The 19,911-nt window shown below is 38.8% G+C and overlaps 1 protein-coding gene across 4 annotated transcripts in view; it reads right to left on the reverse strand.

Moving 5' to 3' along the window:
* Positions 1 to 1,528: 1,528 nt before the first annotated feature.
* Positions 1,529 to 19,911, reverse strand: part of MAP3K4 (mitogen-activated protein kinase kinase kinase 4) — a 72,105-nt gene continuing 53,722 nt past the window's right edge. For all 4 annotated transcript variants that reach the window (XM_070932613.1, XM_070932611.1, XM_070932612.1 and 1 more), the window contains 10 exons: positions 19,445 to 19,545; positions 15,567 to 15,647; positions 12,745 to 12,936; positions 12,062 to 12,132; positions 11,377 to 11,493; positions 7,363 to 7,522; positions 5,836 to 5,958; positions 3,817 to 3,923; positions 2,664 to 2,843; positions 1,529 to 2,081 (listed from right to left, as the gene is read on the reverse strand). In XM_070932613.1, the coding sequence (XP_070788714.1) occupies positions 2,061 to 2,081; positions 2,664 to 2,843; positions 3,817 to 3,923; positions 5,836 to 5,958; positions 7,363 to 7,522; positions 11,377 to 11,493; positions 12,062 to 12,132; positions 12,745 to 12,936; positions 15,567 to 15,647; positions 19,445 to 19,545 (1,153 nt within the window). In that variant the 3' untranslated portion in view covers positions 1,529 to 2,060. The remainder of the gene's footprint in view (positions 2,082 to 2,663; positions 2,844 to 3,816; positions 3,924 to 5,835; positions 5,959 to 7,362; positions 7,523 to 11,376; positions 11,494 to 12,061; positions 12,133 to 12,744; positions 12,937 to 15,566; positions 15,648 to 19,444; positions 19,546 to 19,911) is intronic.

Raw genomic sequence — 19,911 nt, forward strand, 5'->3', positions numbered from 1 at the left:
TCAATCCATTACTTACCCATCTATTTATTACTCTAATAGACTTTATGATTCCCCCCCCCTTATATTTACCACATTTCAAAGTTCACTTGAAAAAAGAATCTCCTGTTGAACTTTTCTTTTCAATGGATAATATTGATCAGAATATCAACTGGATCCTCCTGCCCAGTGTTGTTTTTGATGTATTTCTTGGAAACAGAAAATTTCTTCCATGTACAGCAGAATTACTTTATTTTACAAGGCTGCCTCATTCCTGCTTAATTTCTTTCAACTTCCAGAACCAAATGAAATGCAAACACTAAGAATAATGTAAGCAAAATTAACCATTTAGTGCTTTACTGACAAGCATTGTTCTCAAGTCTAAAGAAGTGAACTGACCTAGATGCCATGTTTTAATCAACTTTTAACCCAAATGCCAAAGAAGATTATATCCCACAGTAAACCTCTACCAACTTATGTGTTGTAATGGGGCAAATGTTCTGGATTTGAGGATTATGTTACGAATGCCTCCATATAGCTTGATTATTGCTAAAATAGCAGTATACTTAGATGTGAGTTGTAAATGTATTTTTCAACACATCATTAACAAAATAGAATGGTGCTGAGAAATCAGTGCTAAATATAAGCATACTATATCAAGGGTGACGCATGCATGTGTCTTTAAAAGAACTGTAAATATGGATATTGTACAGGGAAAAGCCACATCAGATTTAAACAAGTACAGGAGTAAAAAAGCAAATATTAAAATGTAGCAATTCAGTCGTCTGTATGAGAGAACTGCGAACATTAAGTTTAAGCCCTTATAATGGTAGCCAGATGTGCATGAATTGAATTAGAATCTTCTTTGCTAGACTTTTGTTTTGATAATCATACACAATTTAGCTATTCTTTGCCGATAACCATTTTTCTCTATGACAGTGATGGCTAACATTTTTGCCATTGCATGCCAGGAGGGGGGGCCGCAGGGGGGTTGCGCGCGCGTGTGGTCACAGCCATAATTCTATGTGCCCCACCCCTGCGCGCAACCATCCCCCCCCCCGCTCCTGGCATGCAATGGCCCGGTAGGCCTGTTTTTCTCTCATCTGGCTCCAGAGCCTCTCTATAATTCTGGGGAGGGTGAAAATGGCTATCCCCACCCCCCGGAGGCCAGAAACGGCCCGTTTCCCAACTTCTGGTTGGACAGGAAGTGATGTTTCTTGCTGTCCCCAGCCTCCAGAGACTCCTAGAGAGTCTCTAGAGATATGTCACTGAAGGCTATAACTACAGGTGAGGAACATAACTGATTCCTACATCAGTTACATCTGAAGATCTGGATTCACACTTCAATTGAGCTTTGGTGGCAAGATATAAGCATAACTAAGCAATAGTAAAGGTGCTACTTACCTTCTCAAAAATTATTAAAAGCCTATCCAAACTATAGTTCAAATAGCTACACCATTGAAACACAAGTGCAACCCTCACATAAGACTCCCGAGACTAATAAAGCCATTTAAGTATCAGCTTCAAACAAAATAGGAAACAAAAGACTTCCTAAAATAAACCATTTATTGAGAAAAAGCTTTTAAATTTCTTCAATCAACGTCTGCATAACAAATCAAGCTGGCCAATAAAAAACAAACAAAAAAACAGAAAAGTAGAAGTTCACAGTCAGTGCACTCAACAAACAGGAGATTAAAAATAAAGTTCAGACTGCTTGATATAACACTAACTTTGTTTTTGAACCTAAAAGTTCAAAAATCCTACATATTAACATTACAGTTCTCAGTCATCTGAGAAACAGAGAAAGGACAAAAATAAGTTCATGGTCCATTATACAGTAGTAATGGCACTTTCACTGAAACATGCAGCTTCTTTAAACTCATGGGGGCTGCCAGGGGAACAACAGGTGCCAAGGGAAACAAACAGCAGCAGCAGTAAAAGTGACGCCTGTCACTTGTGCAGTCTTCAGTCATGTTAGGCCTTGAGTCATATCCTGTGTCTCAACACAGTCCAAATGTAAATATTACATATAGTAGTGATTCAAAAAATACTTCACCCGAGTACAGGCAACCATGTGCATAGCTTTATTCTTCATCTGTGCACACCTGGTGGTAACAAGGAGAGATAAGATAAGAAATCTGGCAGGTTGACAATACTTGTCAACAAGTATTGAAGTTGCCAAGGATGGATACCCCTGGATTAAGCCAAATATCGCACTTTGGAATTACGCTGAGCTGGATTCCAGCCAATGCCCTTCACACCCTCACCCATCTAACTCCAGCATCTTATGGCCGCTGAGCATATCTGGTTAGAGTTAGGATAATTTTGTTTTAAAGATGCTTAGCCCGGCAGCAAAACTGTAGCTCTCCCAAATCTACCCCTACCTCAGTTTTGTGCACTGGGCCTTGTCCCAATGGCACACAAAGTCTAATCATTTGGAAGTTGCCAATAGGGGAAAACTCTGCAAATGCAAGCAATGTCTTTATCTCCCAGTTAGTTAGGGGTTCTGTACTACTGAATTATTTATGCTGCTTCAGTTCTTCTGATGATTCTAAAAGAAGAAAAACGTGTAGTAATTGCTTATGAAGACTAGAACTAAAATCCACAAGCTTTTTAAATTTAAACAGTTACTCTTGTGTAATAAGACCCCCACAGTTACTAACAAGAATAGTCATAGCTTAACTAACCTTGACAAACGAATGATCGAGGAGCTGGCTAGCTGTCCATCTCATCTTTGGATCACTCTCCAGGCAATGAGAAAGGAAACCTTTTCCTTCTGGACTTATCTTTTCAGGAATCGGAGGCTTATGACCCATCCCTACCCTGTACATGATCTGAAAGTTGTGTTCAAATTCATGCCAGGGTCTCTGTAACAAAGCAGGAATATCTAAGTTGAGAAATTGAATTTTCTCACTGACTAGACAATGTATACATTGTGGTGAGTTAGTTGGTGCATTTCTTCTTTGAGGACAATAAGCTCTGATAAGCATAACAAATAACCCTGAGTATAAAGATTCATAAATAAGCACATGGAGTGGGAGACAATTCCAATCAATGGGCAAGATTTAGCTGTCTCTCTATTCCATTAATATATTTAAGAACCAAGTAATGCATCAAACAATGTTCCCAGGCGGCTCTTATAACAGTTGGACTTTATTTACAATGTTGGCTTATCTGAAATCTGGAAACTAGCTTAACTCCCTATTTGGAGACAGCAGAAGTCTGTGAAGACTTCCTGAGGTCTTTAACTATGCTCAAAAAGATAAATGAACTAAATGATATTGCAAGGACAAGATTCTGTCATACTTCAACTTTAATAAATAGATTCTATGCAGTCGAATAGTTCTTTTTATTAAGCTGAGGAGAGTATGCTCAGCTTTTCAGTCAAAATTAATTCTTCTCTTGCCAGTGACTTTTAACCAAGCAAAGTTCAAGTTATTTAATTTCCCAGAAATCCAATAATGGCATGTTTTAGATCAGGGGTCAGCAACCTGCGGCTCTGGAGCAAGATGTGGCTCTTTCATCCCTCTGCTGAGGCTCCCTGTTGCCAGTCAGCTCCACAATTGATAGGGTTTTCGGTTAGGACAGGTAGAGGAAAAAGGATGCCGCGCAGAGAAGACACTATGGTGGGGGAACCAGACTTCCGGTCGGCAGAGGAAAAAGGACGCTGTGCTAGGAGGAGATTCTATGGCGGGGGGAACCAGATTTCCAGTTGACTCCAGAACTGAATGGGGGGCTTCCGGTTAGGACCTTTGTGGCGCTTTGACTGTTTAAGGTTGCCGACCCCTGTTTTAGATCATCCAGTAACTAAACTGATTGAATGTCATATAGGAGACTTACCTTCCCTGTGACCATTTCAATCACAACACATCCAAGGCTCCAGATATCTGCTGCTCGCCCGTGGCCTTCTCCTTTAGCTCTAGTAATCACTTCAGGAGCCATGTATGCTTTGAAAAAACACAAAGGATCACATCAAGTTTATGCAACAAAAGGAACAGGAGCCTTCACAACAAAAGGATTTGTCCGAGAAACCAAAGCAAGATCAGTTGTAAACTACCCATCTATGCTACCAAGTTACTAAGTACAAAGCACAACCTTCAGCTATTCTATATGAACTTAACGTAAACATTTCTGCTTACTTTAGAAGCATTTTCACAAATCTTATTGTGCCTTTCCAAGACACCTTCTCTTTATGAAAGAGCTACAGGTGTCCCACTCATTCCAGTGCAAGGGAAATATTTTCACATACAGTTTTATGTCTCTAGTACAGAGCTAGAAGTTAATATTGTAAAGCCTTAGTAGTGCACAGCTACTTGGATCCAAATGAAGAAAAGCAGCTTTGGAGTGTGAGGTGCATGTGGTTCACTACAGTGGTGAAATCCTGCTAGTTCTATCTGGCTTGCGCGAACCGATAGCGCTGGCGAGGCTCCACCCACCCACCTGGATGTCATCACTTCCTGGTTTTAACCAGGAAGTAACCCGTCTTTGACCCTCTGCGCATGCACAGAACGCTATGCGCACGCGTAGAGGGTCAAAAATTGGACCTGATGATGGCGTCCATGCGAGGACGCAGGCACGGATCGTACACAGCGCGTGCACTTACAAACTGGTAGGGAACATAAGTAGATTTTACCCCTGGTTCATTACCCAAGTCTGGGCTTTCTTTAAGAATCCCTGCTTTTTTCCACTCCATGCACAGAATCATGCTGTCCCAGGAAAATGCACATTTGATCTCAACCATCAACAAGGTGCAATAAGGCCATCATACCCAGTTACCGTCTCCATAATGCATAAGCCTATTTTCCTAACACTGCACACAGCTTTAGTGAGAGCAAGGAAAATTTGGCTTGCAGGTGCACCAAGTGGATGCATAGCCCTTCCAAAACATCTTTTCTGTTCTGCATCCAAACAGGTGCACATCCCTATTTTTATTTATTTTATTTTTATTTATTTTATTAAATTTCTATACCGGCCTTCTCCCGAAGGACTCAGGGCGGTGAACAGCCAGAAGATAAAACACAGAGATACAAAATTTAAAATAGATTAAAACGGATTAAATAATTTGGCTGAATTTTAAAATACCCCATAATTAAACAGATTAAAATTTGTGTTTAAAATTTAAATTTAAAAAAGGAGAAGATTTAGGCCAGGCCAGCTTGATGAAATAAAAACGTTTTAAGCGCGTGACGGAAGGTGCGAAGATCCGGGATCCTCCATATCTCCAGGGGGAGCTCGTTCCAGATTGTAGGTGCCCCCACAAAGAAGGCTCTCCCCCTAGGGGCCGCCAGTCGACATTGTTTGGCTGACGGCACCCGGAGGAGCCCCTCTCTATGGGAGCGTACTGGCCGGTGGGAGGCTATTGGTGGTAGCAGGCGGTCCCGTAGATAACCAGGTCCTAAGCTATGGAGCACTTTAAAGGTGGTAACCAGAACCTTGAAGCGCACTCAGAAGACCACCGGGAGCCAGTGCAGCTCGCGCAGGAGAGGTTATAAAATCTCTTTGCATAGTAGCAAAGGTAATGATAACAGGTGATATTGATGAGCACTTCACTGATATGCACAGTTTGGACAATCCCAACAATGCAATCTGAAGATTTGATTTTTGATTTAGATTTATAGCTGTGTAGTGGCACTGATATTCCAGAAGGTGGCGGGATTTTAAGCAAGGTTGATCAATCTTGAAAACCTAAACAGTAGCTAAGCCAGTACTTGGAATGGAGGATGGATACTTTTGTTGTAGATCAGAACTTAACATTCTCGTAATAAAATCAAGGCATGAAGTCAATAGCATACAGTAGAGAATCTCAGTGGCCACTAGACGGTGTTATATACAGAGATTTTGTTGTATGTTCTTCCTTACCGGCAGTTCCCAGAGTACTATTCACCTCTCCAGGCATTGTCTGGGTATTATTCTTTAATTTTACCGAGCAGCCAAAATCTCCCAGCTTTATCAATCCTGATGATGTAAGAAAGATGTTTGCTCCTAAAAGCCAAAATAAATAAATGAATGAATAAATAAATAAATAAGATTTCATAATTAAATATTACAGAAGATTTTAGCTCCAAATTGCTTCAGAACTATCAGGCTCAACTATAAATGTATACACATTATAAATATCTGGACAGTTAATACAGGTAGTCCTCGACTTATAACAGTTCATTTAGTGACCGTTCAAAGTTACAATGCCACTGAAAAAAAGTGACATGACCATTTTTCACACTTATGACCATTGCAGCATCCCCATGGTCACGTAATCAAAATTCAGATTACAGCTGACTCACATTTATGATGGCTGCAGTGTCCTAGAGTCAAGCAGAGTCAATGGGGAAACCAGATTCACTTAACAACCGTGTTATTAATTTAACAACTGCAGTGATTCACTTTACAAATGTGGCAAAACTCACTTAACAAATTTCTCACTTAGCAACATAAATTTTGGGCACAATTGTGGTCCTAAGTTGAGGACTACCTGTATCCTTCCTTACAAATTCCTATAAATATCTTGTATGCAATCAAGGATGGGGGAATCACACTTTTCCTTTGATTCATTTATCTGAATCTTATTTCTGATGCAGCATTCCTGCATTCTCCAAATAAAAGATGGGGGTCTTTCATTTTTATATCCCTTTTGCGATCTCTAAGCACGAGGAAGAGTCGGGAAGAAAAACTCTCATTTGTCTGCATAATTCCTGATCCCACAAGACTGATAGCAGTTGTTCCTATTTTTCTACTCCAGTTTAAGCTCTGAAAGGGAGGAAGCGCTTCCATTGGCAGGATGCCTCCTAAGTGCATTGCTATGGAAACTGAAAATGATCTTCAAGAGAGAGAGAGAGAAGCAGAAACTGAGCAGCATTCAGGCAGGTCTATCTCACTGCTTCAGCTAATGGTGAAAAACAACCATTAACATCATGTAGTCAAGCATAACTGCCTGCTGCCTCTATTCCCTAAACAATCTCCGAAACGTCAGCATGTAATATTTTCTTTTGTGAATGCTGATGTCATTATTGTTGCAATGTGTCCCCATTTGTGTCTTGAAAAGTGATTTCATTTATCAGCAAAGTGATGGTCACAGTCCAAAGGCACCCTTCAGATTCAGTGGGAAGCGTCAAAATTGTCTGTTATTTCCTAATTACCTTCTGTTCCCTTTATCTATAAATATTGATCACAACTGTGAAAGGTACAATAAGCCATAAATTCTGGCTGGCAAGCAAGCAAACCTCTTTTAAAACATCCAACTGCGGAGAAGAGGAAGTGAGAAAGGCTGAAAATCATGCAGCATGTTATTTGAAGCGATTGGTTTCTAAAATGTATATTACCCACATCTGGCTTTAAACAAAAGTCTGCTGGGCAGTCCAAAGTAGAAGAGAAATCTAAATAAATCTCTACCTTTAATATCTCGATGCACTATACCATGTTCGTGCAACACATTGATGGCAGTTGTGATCTGCTTTGTGTAGAGCCTAATAACATGCTCCTGGAGGCCCAGCCTTGACACTTCTTCCAGGGTCCCCTCGTCACAATACTCCATAAAGATGTACATTTCTTCCTGTAATTGAGGTGCAAAGAAGTTTAAGAAGTGGACATCCTCACTAGGTAGAATGCAGTTCTTTGTTTATAGGCATGGTCCAATAAGCTCTGAATGTGAAATATGAAAGCTACTTTGGTGTAGTGGTTAAAGACACTGGACTAGAAGCCAGGAGCACAGAAGCTTCCCAGTTGTTCACTCGCAACTATAGACAAGGAAAAACTGAGCTCTACCAACACACTTGGCAGGTTACATTCCATAATCTTCCGTAAAGAAGGCTTTGTCTTGCAATGGGCTGTTTATATTATAGCAGGGAAACTCAAGGCCCAGGGGCCGGATCCGGCCCATGGGGTGCTTAGATCTGGCTCGTGGGGCCGCCCTGGAAACAGCGAAGAACCAGCCCGCGGTGCCTCTGCCAGAGAAAACAGAGGTCGGGAGGGCTGTGTGCGGCCCTCCTCAGCTTCATTTTTGCTGGCAGAGGGATGCAGGAGGCTGTCGCAGCTGAAAACGGAGGTTGGGAGCCCGTTTTTGCTTGCAGAGCACTTGGACTACCACAGGTATCCCCAACACGAGTGACATCGAGCTGGCCACGCCCCCCCTAACCACGCCCCCCAAGGTCAAACACAACCCTCATGCGGCTCTCAATGAAATCGAGTTTGACACCCCTGTATTCGAGTGTGTGACAGAGCCCAAAAGCTTTTTTAACCAACAGTCCCTTCTGTATACAGTAGCATATAGCAGGAAATAGGACAAATGTTTGCTGTGATGGGCAACAAACATAGCTGCAGCAAATTACTTATATAATTCACATTATTTACTAGATGTCCAACTATATTAAGGGTTTTACATGCTTTTTACTGCTGTACTTTGTTCTTTCTCAAAGGTAGCAGCCTTTTCCTTTTTCAAATTTCAGCCAAAGGTAGAAAAGATAATCAAGTCTAGAAGACCTCTAAAGTCCCTTCCAACTCTATTATTCTATTCAAGTCTATTTCATCAGCTATCCTATATAGCCACCCAGTATAAAGTTTATTCAGATTATGTGCATATGAGTATGTAGTCCTGAGGTTTAAGAGAGAGAAAAACATCACCCAGCAATTTGCAAAAAAAAATAAATAAATAAAATAAAAAAAAATTGTAAAGTTAAGCTCCAAGATCTCAGTTTAAACATACAGTAAACACTGGGGATGTTCTCCTTCAATTTCAGCCAAAGGTAGAAAAGAGAACCAAGTCTATTTCATCAACTATCCTAAGAGAAGAAGCCTCTTTTCTACTTGAAACAAAGCTAGTTTTTCAGGCTATGCAAACTCTTTTTATGTTTGGTAATTAAAAGAGGGGGCAATGTCCAAGGTACTATATTTTTCGCAGTATAAGACGCATCCTTTTCCCCCCTAAAAGGGGGTGAAAATTTAGGTGTGTTTTATACACCGAATGTAGCCCCGCCCACCCACTGGCCCCCATTCTTTGGCCTCTGCCTCGCAGCAGTTACTTCCTTGCAAGCAAACAGCAAGAAAAACAGCTCCTTTCAGCTTCAGCACAGCCTAATTAGCACAAGTTGATTGGATCGGCCTCCGACTCTCAGCTGATTTGCTCTCAGCTGTTTTGCGCAGGGCTCTGCTGCTTGCTGCAAAGAGGTAAATTGCTGGAGCAGATTTTTTTTCCTTGTGCTAATCAAGCTATGCTGAAAACGAAAATGAAAGTAAAGCAGGCTGTTTGCTGCAACAAGGCAAAATTGCTCAGAGGCAAAGGGAGATTTCTTTTTCTTCTTTTCTTCACCCAAAAAGGTAGGTGCGTCTTATACTCCGAAAAATATGGTAATTTTTTCTTCTTTTTCCTTCCTTGTCTCCTTTTCCTTGAACATAATTTTTTATACTATTAAAAACAACTAGCATTGACCAAGTATTTTATTGCATCTTATGAATTGATATCCATATCCATTTTCTCTGTATCACAAATTACAAAACAATTACAATAAAAAATACAAACTAAAACAAATTAAAAGAAAAATAAAATAGAAAGTGCAGAAAAGATAATTATTTTTTACTGTAAGAATATAGTAAAGAAAAAAGCAATCCATAAAGAAATGACTTCTTTCTTCATCACAAGCAAAAACAATTTTAGTAATCTGTCAACTTCTCTTAAAATACAATAAACAATAGCCAATCTTTCTATCCAGAAGCAGAATGTAAAACTTCATCATTTCAGTCCTGAACAGCTAAAATTTATTAAGAGTTACATGAGATGACACTATATCTATTTAACCTTGATCAAATTAATCAATTTTATATTCTTTCCTTTTCCTTTTAACAATCTTGATCTTTAATCTCTTCAAATGTCTTAGAATGTTATTTCTTTTCATTTTTCTTTATCCTTTCTCATCACAATTTTTTTCAAAGCTTAAACAAGTCTATTTTGTAAATATAATATAGGAAAATAATCCAAATCATTTTTTTTGCTTTGTTATTTGTATTTTTCTTTTAATTAATATTAGTTGGTTTCAGTTGTATATCCATGCAGCATCTTTGTACATATCATTCTTATAGCCCGTCATTTTTAAATCTATTTTCACATTAGTTTCAGTTCAGCTGACCACAGTTTCAGCAAGATGGCTCTTGTCCTGCTTTTAGTTTCAAATATTGACTCAAACGTATGTTCCATGGTAATTCACTGTTTAGATCAAAGAGATAATAACGGTCAAAGCATGCAAACAAAAACAGAGTCTTTGATAGACGCTTGCCTGGATGATTAGCTTTTTAACAGCAGTGTGCAGAAGAATAGTCCAAAATCAGTCCAATATTCAAAATGACAGATTAGGATTGTCAGCCAGTCCAGAGCACAGAATTTCATAAGCAGAATCCAACCAAATTGTCATGCAAGAGCCGGAGATCAGTGGTTTTTTTTCCAGTACAGGAACATGGATCACGTTCCAAGTAATGCACCCATTATAAACCGAATTTCGAGACATTGCATTTTCTCAAAGAACAAATTTATTTAGATACATCATCTTGGCACTACTAGTGGAAAGCCAGTACTGAAGGTTCCCATGCTTTCCACCTCAATATAAATAATAGTTTCTCAATTTTCCAAAACACATTGTCCAACCAAGATGAGAACTGGTTGCTTGACGACTTCTCTCCTCCTCCTCTAGTTAGCCAGCCACTGAAATGTACTTGACTCATCGGAAGAAAGGTAACACGAATATATAAACTACAGCTGGATTTTCCCTCTCTTCAGCTAGTAATACCTTTGGGATAGAGAAATTACAATAGATGAAGGGGGGATTTTTTGTTTTTTTTTAAATTTGATTTATATGCCGCCCTTCTCCGGAGACTCAGGGCGGCTTACAATGCATTAAGCAATAGCCTTCATACTTTTGTATATTTATACAAAGTCAGCTTATTGCCCCCACAAACTGGGTCCTCATTTTACCTACCTTAGAAAGGATGGAAGGCTGAGTCAACCTTGAGCCTGGTGAGATTCAAACTTACAGTAATTGCAGACAGCTGGTGTTAATCACAATGCTTTTAGTCTGCTGAGCTACCAGGCCCTTAACCTAAGGTTAAGAGATCAACCCTTATGAATCCTTTGACTAAATCCACTGCTCTTTGTTGGGAAATTGGACCATGCTTCTCACACATTTAATTTGCTTCCTAAATAGCAAATGTAATCCTGGAACAATCTACATATACTTACTTCCACGAAAATGAAAATGAAACACAGATTGAGTCCATAGCTTAAAAAACACAAAGCAAGACCAACATTCCCCTATACTCTTATTAATTAAATCAATTTTAATTTTAATTAATATAAAGTATAAATTAAAATATTATATTACAGTTAATCTAAACTGTAAAAGTCAGTGACCATCGTCTCCTTACCCTATGAAGTTCTACACCAAAGTACCGGACCAGATTAGGATGCTTAATGCCTTCAAAAATTTTCAATTCATCTGCAGTTTCTTTTATCGTTTTGTGATCGTTGGGTTGAAATCTTATCTGCAAAAAGATATTATATTTCATGAGTGTTGCAAACCAATCTAACAGGAAAAAAAGACTAGAGAAAAGCAATACTGAAACCACACAGAGATCTGTTTATTCTATCATACAGAACGAGTAAGATTATAATCACAGATCTGCACAGATAATACAAAAATCTCTTCGCTTCTATTCTACTCTTAATATAATATCTAGGGCAAGTAACAAAAGTTTTAAATCTGTTAAAATATAATCAAATAGGGGCTACAGACAAAAGAATTGCAGAATATTTACTAGTCAGCAAACAAGAGCTAACCTCCATATTTCTTCATATAGCAAGTTATTAAATAATGCTACTAGAGCTACTGAGAAGCCCCATATCTTGTCATTTTCCCCCATGCTTTCATTCTATGTTGAATACAATGGGATGCCTCTCCTTCTGATACTAAGAAGCAGATATGTTAGTAGGAAAAAGGCACTCTCTCACCGTAAATAACTTAATTTAAAAAGCTGCCATTTGAATAATTAAATAAATTGTACAAACAAAAAATAAAAACATATAAAATTGTTTTACAAGCACATTGCTTACTTCTTTCATTGCCATCAATTCACCAGTGTCAACGCTGATACAGGTATAAACTTTCCCATATTGGCCTTCACCTGCAGAATTGTAATTTAAAAAAGAGATATAAGCACTCTGAAAATATTTTTTTACGTCTTCTCAGTATAAGTCAGTCATATATCATTTTGTGCAGAATATTTACACAAATATATGTGTGGATTCTTTTGTTAGGTGCCTTGGATGCTTTAGGAATGACCAATCTAATTAAAGCACAGGCATTTAAACAGAAAGTATTTTAAATACACACATAGACAGACCAGAATATCATATATGATAGCTCTGTTATGAAGAGTGCATAGTAACACCATCACCTAGCTCCTGACCTATTCCATCCAATTCCAAAGCTAATAATTTCTAGATAAAATATATGTCATTTAGCTCTAAGTACCTCTCTTCACACAGTTGCATTACAGGACAGATTTTATTTCTAAATCACCTGCAATAATTTACAGAATATTCTGGATTTAGCATGCTTTAATCCATCATGGCTTTTTAAACAAACCAGAAATTATAAACGCACAGGTCGATAAAAGCAAAGTCCTTGAGCCAGGTAAAAATTAAATATGCAGGAAGACACATACATTTCTGGGTTAAAAGCATAATAGTAACTCCCTCCATTAACCTAAATATCAAGCTCCCTAGAAACTTACCAATTTTGTTTCCTCTCTGCCACTTAAACGTGACTTTTCTTAAGCCTACATGCATGACGTTATCATAGGATTTGGGGGTGTCACAAACTTGGCCAATGATGTTTTTCCGTCTCATTTCCCGGTACCTCTTTTCTTCAAACAGCTGGACAGACTTCTGAACTGCTTCCATAGGTCCCTGCCTGGAAGCAGTGTCTAGAAACAAATAGAACAGGCAAAAGCGTTGATTATGAATGACCTGCAGTTATTTACACTACACCATTAAAGCAGTATGAAAACTATTAGAGAGCCAAGACTGGTGAATGGTCTAAATATTCTAAAGGTTTAGAATAAAAAAAGTCAATCATTTAGACTTTATTTAATTAAGGGTATATATTTAGAATATTTATAAAATAATTACTTCTCCTTCCTCCCTTTCCTCACTCCCCAGTGATTCAAATTCATATATACATTCAGCTGTAAAAACTGGGCATGCAGCCATGGTTCCTAGATTACTTTCACCCCCCCTTAGCAGGATAGGAGGAGTTTGATTTACTACATCCTCATCATCATCATAGTTGGAAGGGACCTTGGAGGTCTACTAGTATAACCCCCTGCTTAAATAGGAGACCTTATATTATTTCAGACAAATGGCTGTCCAGTCTCTTCTTAAAAGCACCCAATGACTGTTGCCTTTGTTCCACTGGTTGATGTTCTCACTGTTAGAAAGTTTCTCCTTAATTCCAGGATGCTTCTTTCCTTGATTAGTTTCCATCCATTGTTTCTTATCCTGCCTTCTGATGCTTTGGAAAATAAGTCAACTCTGTCTTCTTTATGGCAGCCCTTTAAATATTGGAACCTAGCTATCAGGCCACCCCTAGTCCTTCTTTTCAGTAGACTAGCCATACCTAATTCCTACAACTGTTCTTTGCAATGTATTGCATCTGGGTGTTTTTAGTCCCCCACGTTACATCTCTGCAATGTCTGTGTCTATGCCTGCACTGGGAAACACGGATAAACTGCATAATCCCACTTTAGGCACATGATTAGGAGGCAGAAGCAAGAAAGACTTAGAATGGAGCAGCAACCCAAATTGTCTCATGATTGTGCCTCCTATATGCATTCAGGGATTATTTTCCCCCACACCAGACCACAATCTAACACACTGGTCCAATGCAGGATGGTTGATTCAATTTCCTAATCTAGGTAGGTGAGTGAGTAGTGGGTGAGTGAGTGAACAAGCAAAATCACATAGCCATTTTATGCCTAAGGGGTGATTAAAACCTGGGTCTCTCTGCGCCTAGTCCTTCACCTTAACCATTATACCACACTGGTTTCCAAATACATGTAATGCATGTGGATATATTTGTATTGAACAAAGGTGACAAGCTCCATGGATGGTTACTAGCAAGAAGAATGTAGGAATTGACACTGATTTAATCCTCCTTTTATATCCCATATAACAGGGCCAGGGCCATCTAGATGATTTTGAATTTGTATCTGTCATCATTGGCCGCGTTACTCTTGTTATCTGGAAATAATCTGAGGGCAAAGGCTTCCTAGTTATATTGAAACTATCTGGAATATGGATAAATATGAGGAAATAAAAGAACAAGCTTGATTTGTTCAAGAACCAATAATATGAATATAGTTGGATGCAACTGTAACAAAAATAACCTTTGAGAGAAATACTAAATTACTAGCTGGACGCCCATTGCTTTGCTAAGAAACTATGTGTTCGGGCTTGATAAATTGATACTTACAGCCTGAAACTTAATGTAGAATGTGTAATTCCATAGCATCAGAGTATGTTAATATAATGCAACTGGCAATTGGAACAGAGGGGGAGGGGGAGTAGAATGTCCCAGCATTCATCGGTATTCATCTGGCTAGCATCCTATCAGTGTGTGAGAGTTGAGGGGTGTTTGGAAACTCAAACAGTATTTGCTGTGTGAGCAAGGAGATAGGAAGGAGGCTGGGCGTGGCTTAGCTCAACTGTTCTGTAGTAAAGCTGCTTGCTGCTGTGAAAGTAAAAGTGAAAGTGAAACACCTCTGCTCTGCTGGTGTTTTGCATTTGGAACAGATTTCTTTTGAGGTGGGGAGGGGGAGTAGAACTCCTTAGCATCAGTGTGTTAATAATAATATAGGAAATACTAATGCTCTGATGGTCACTTTGAAAAACCCTTTCTTAGTGAGCACCTAGAAGCCAAGAGGAACATATGTGGCAAATTTCAAGTTTGTAGGCTTTACAGTTCTGGAGATTTTGTGATTAATGCGCGAGTGTTTTTCACTTTTATATATATAGATACCGTGTTTCTTCAAAAAGACGATCCACCTTGAAAAGAAGCCCTATCATGTTTTTGATTGCATGCGATCAAATTAAGCCCCACCCACAAAATTAGCCCTAATTAAGTCCCCGCCCAACCCGGAGTACAGGGGGTGGGGCGAGGCACAGAGGTAAAAAATAAGCTAGGATGGGGGGGTGAAGCTGCCCTACTTACCAGGCCTTGCACACCAACTGCCACTGCAGCCAATTATAGGCTGCAGATGCCTTCCAGCAGGCATCCGAAAGTGAAACAGAGGCCAGGGTGATGTGTGTGAGTGGCGGCAAGCGGCCACAGAAGTAGTGGGCCAGCAGCGGGCTCCTGCTGGGCATGGCTGTCGGTGTCACCGCCGCGAGATGAGTCAATAATTAGAACCCTCAAAAAAGAAGGCCTAGCTGTTTTTTTGGGCATCAAAAGAAAATAAGACCTGGCCTTCTTTTTGGAGAAACACAGTAGCTACTATAGAACTGCAGTTTGAAATACATTTCTTGCCAAAATAACAAACTCTTTTTTTTTTTTAACCTTTGGTCTGACTGATAAGAGTCCGAAGCTCCCAACTTCTTCGGGCTGTTCCACTTGTATCCCCTTTTGGATAAGATGGCTCTGTGAAAAAAAAGAGATGCTGTTAAGAAATGTATGGCGCGCGCGCACACACACACGCACACACACACACACACACACACACACACACACACACACACACACACACACACACACAGAGAGCCAACAATTGATTTCTTACCCTTTGATCAGCAGCTTTTAAGAATTGCTGCTTATGTTAAGATGAGAGTGAAGGCTATTATGAGTGTGTGAACAGGGCTCCCTAACAAGAGATACTATTCACATATACATGAATCGAGTACTTACAGTTATGATCAGAATAAGCATTGGGCCCCTCATATCCTATTCTTTATCCTAGAGCAGGGGTGGGAAACTATGGCCCTTTTATGACTTATGGACTTCAACTCCCAGAATTCCTAAGCCAGCCATGCTCAGTCCACAAGTCATAAAAAGTTCCCCACCTCTATTCTAAAGACAGTGGGTTTGATGTGGAGAACCAGTTAAGTTCTCAATTTTCCCACCCATGACAAAGATAAGTTCTCAAGGATCAGCAGATCCTCAGGACAGCCTGTATACCCCATCATGCCCTGCTGATGGAAGGCAGTTATTTGAAATTTATAGTGGAAGCTCACACAAGGCATTTTTGACTCCACTGCAATAGTTTAAAATGAATACTATGGAAAAAAATGGAAACATTCCATTTAATAGTATATGTAAAATTAGACCTATGCAGAATAAAATAATGAAGTGAAAAACTAGAACGCTTCTCTTCAAAAAGGAAAATGAAGAGCAAAGTAACCGAAATAAATGAAGATCGTTCTCTTCATTAAGTGCAACAGAGTGGACCTTGGAAATGTTGTATTTAATGGAGCACATTAAATATAAGAAAAAGCCATAAAGACTAGTGAAGGATAACTTAACTATATGAAGTACTCTTCTTTGTAGAAGAAATGGAGTTTGAATGTTCATACTCTGACTGAAGAATACAGGTAGTCCTCGACTTACAACCACAATTGAGCCCAAATTTCTGTTGCTAAGCAAGACAATTGTGAAGTGAATTTTGCCCAATTTTACCATTTTTCTTGCCACAATCATTAAATGAATCACTGCAGTTGTTAGGTTAAGAACACAGTTGTTAAGTGAATCTGGCTTCCCCACTGACTTCAGTTGACACAAGGTCACAAAAGGTGATCCCATGACCCCGGGACCCTGCCACCATCATAAATATGAACCAGTTGCCAAGCAACGACCATAGCAACGGCAAAAGCCGTTAGCATAGCAACAGCAAAAGCACTTATATACCGCTTCATAGTGCTTTACCGCCCTCTCTAAGCGGTTTACAGAGTCAGCCTATTGCCCCCAACAATCTGGGTTCTGATTTTATCGACTTCGGAAGGATGGAAAGCTGAGTCAACCTTGAGCCGGTGAGGGTTGCTGCAACATTCGTAAGTGTGAAAAACGTTCATATCTCACTTTTTTTCAGTGCCATTGTGATTTTGAACGGTCACTAAACAAAGTGTTGTAAGTGGAGGACTATCTGTATTCAAGGTAAAACCCAAAGGGCGTTTTAACAAAGAAGATGCTTTTTTAAATTAAAAAGTGCTGAAAGGAAACGAGTACTAATTTTTGCAACAAGAAAACTATTTGAAGTACTTTCACTACTTCACTTCCAGGAGAAAAGTGACTGCTATCCCTGCCTGGGCCAAGAGCTCATGTGCTTGCTTAAAGATCTGAGAGAGCAACCCTAAAGTAAGCAAAATAGATTTTAAAAACCAATTTGGTGATATCTGGTGAACTGTGGACCTTTACCCAATGTTAAAAATGCCTTTATTTATTTATTTGAAGCTATTAGATTCAATTGGGTATTTAGGGCTACTGCATTCATAGCCACTAAGAAATTTAAGCATCCGTGCCTCATTATCCCATACAGAATTCAATAGGTTCAGCAAAACAAAACTGCCTTGTTTTGAATAACTGAATTTTGATTTACATAAGAAATAAGATAATTGATTTATATTTCGTGTTTGAATAGTCATATCAAATTACTTGAAGGGTCATACAAAAATACAAGTTATCCAACAACGGGCAATTTTCTAGATTATATTTAAGTGAGATAATTTATTATATATTTAGGTTATCATTTTCCTATATTTGTATGGTTCCTCCAAAACTGTGTCTTCTAGCTGTACTGGACTATAATTTCTATCACACTTATGTAGTACATAAGTATGTAATACATCCATCAGCACGGTAGATGGGAATGTAGTATTTAAAAACAGCTGGAGGCCATGAAGTTATGAAGGGTTAGCACAAAGAAATGGCAGATGAACCAGATTCATATATGCAATTCTAGCAGCTCCAAAAGCATACAAATACTTTTGGTTCATATTAATCCCTTTAAATGAAACAGGAAATTCTTATATAAGAAATTCACTGAGGGCACACCTTTCAACCTATTTCACCACTATTTTGTACTGTTGCAATTACCCAGTTTTCTGTAAACCTGTGAAAAAGGAAAGCCAAAGATAGTAACCAAGCATCTCTTTTTCTCCCTCTCTGAAGACAATGCAAATATCCCAAGATTTTAGAAAAGGTGGGTAGTGTTATTGTCTTCCACACCAAAAATATGTGTTTGAGCTCTTCCAAATCTGCACCTTATTGGAATTTACGTATGCAGTAAATTGCAGGAAAGGTTCTTCCATTCCTTTAAAGTCCATGACCGCAATTTGCTTTATAAACATGCTTCGCCTGTATATTTATATGCAGAAAGGGAAATGATGGAACAGATGAAACAAAGGTAGCTTAAAGTCTATGGAGATTCTGTGTCATCCAGCTCATGGTTGTCCCAAGGATGCTTTTTCAAGAGGCAACTGGACTTTCTGGTTTTTCTTTGAAGACGTTTCACTTCTCATCCAAGAAGCTTCTTCAGCTCTGACTGGATGGTGGGAATCTGGAAGCTTCTATTCCCCACCATCCAGTTAGAGCTGAAGAAGCTTCTTGGATGAGAAGCGAAATGTCTTCAAAGAAAAACCAGGAAATCCAGTAGCCTCTTGAAAAAGCACCTTTGGGACAAACATAGCTTACTTCAACTACTTACTATCTTAAAGAGGATGCTCTTTGAGTGACGGTTCCTAGTGAATGCTTTCCTTGGGAATTTTTCTTTAATGTCCCAAAGATGCTTTCTTTCAGAAGGCAACTGGACTTTCTTGCTTTGCTTGAAGATGTTTTGCTTTTCATCCGAGAAACTTCTTCAGTTCTGACTGAATGGTGGAGAATGGAAGGATTTCTATTCCTTGCAGATGTTCAGTGAGGCAAAACAAGAAAGTCCACTTGCCTTTTGAAAGAAAACACCTTTGGGACAACCATGACCTTCACAACTGAGAATCTCCATAGACATTTAATTTAATGTGTTTACCAACAAGTTTGTAGCAGTCTTCTCAACACCAGCCCATACATATCCCAGAAAGACTATCTCCTAGGGAAACCTATTTCAAACTTTCTTTTCCACCAGCTAATTAACTCTTCCGTCCTCAAACTTATAGATCCTCAAGTGATTTTATTTGTGGTCCGATAATTGTTATAGTTACTGTTATAGCTACCAATGTTGAAGTTTAGGCAACTTCAAATGAAAGTGCCATACAAATAAATTTCAAGACTGGAATTAATAACAAAAAGCCATTCTAAATGTTTTTAAAAATCTGAGCCTATATTATCAAAATCTCCATAATTATATCAGAGTAAGGATACCAAACTAAAAGTTAAGCAGAAGCCTTACCAGGATATGATAAATATATTTTAGGGGAAATAGTATTCATATACAATCATCATTATAATAGCACCTTCTCGTTCTTCTGTGGGACTTGAATGTCGGCTTAATGATCTAAACTGTAGTTCAGCAGCAATTGAAGCCAGGCGATCATTTTCAGGAACACTGGAGCCCCTGTTTTTTTAAAACAGTAAAAAAAACACAGCTCTTTTATTGATCAGGGCTTTTACTCCCCTCATTTCTGAAGTGGCAAGAAACTGAAAATGCAAGTAAGAACACAGCCGTAGCTGGTTGTGTTAACCAAAGCTATAGTTTAAAAAAGCAAGCTAAATAAGTATATTATCCTATATATCCATATAACTGTATCCATTATCCTGAAAAAAAACTGCTATTTTTTTTAACAAATGCTGCTTTTAATGTTAAGAGTCAGTGAAACTAAATTCAAAAAGAGCCGGCATATGCCAATGTAAGATTAATCTGCATTTTAAAAAATCAATAATCTCCTAAGAAATTGGTGACTGAAATCTTTGGCATTACCAT

Source organism: Pituophis catenifer, unplaced genomic scaffold (genome assembly GCF_029215685.1).
Source record: "Pituophis catenifer annectens isolate HBS135680 unplaced genomic scaffold, rPitCat1.0.hap2 SCAF_1, whole genome shotgun sequence".
Taxonomy (NCBI): domain Eukaryota; kingdom Metazoa; phylum Chordata; class Lepidosauria; order Squamata; family Colubridae; genus Pituophis; species Pituophis catenifer.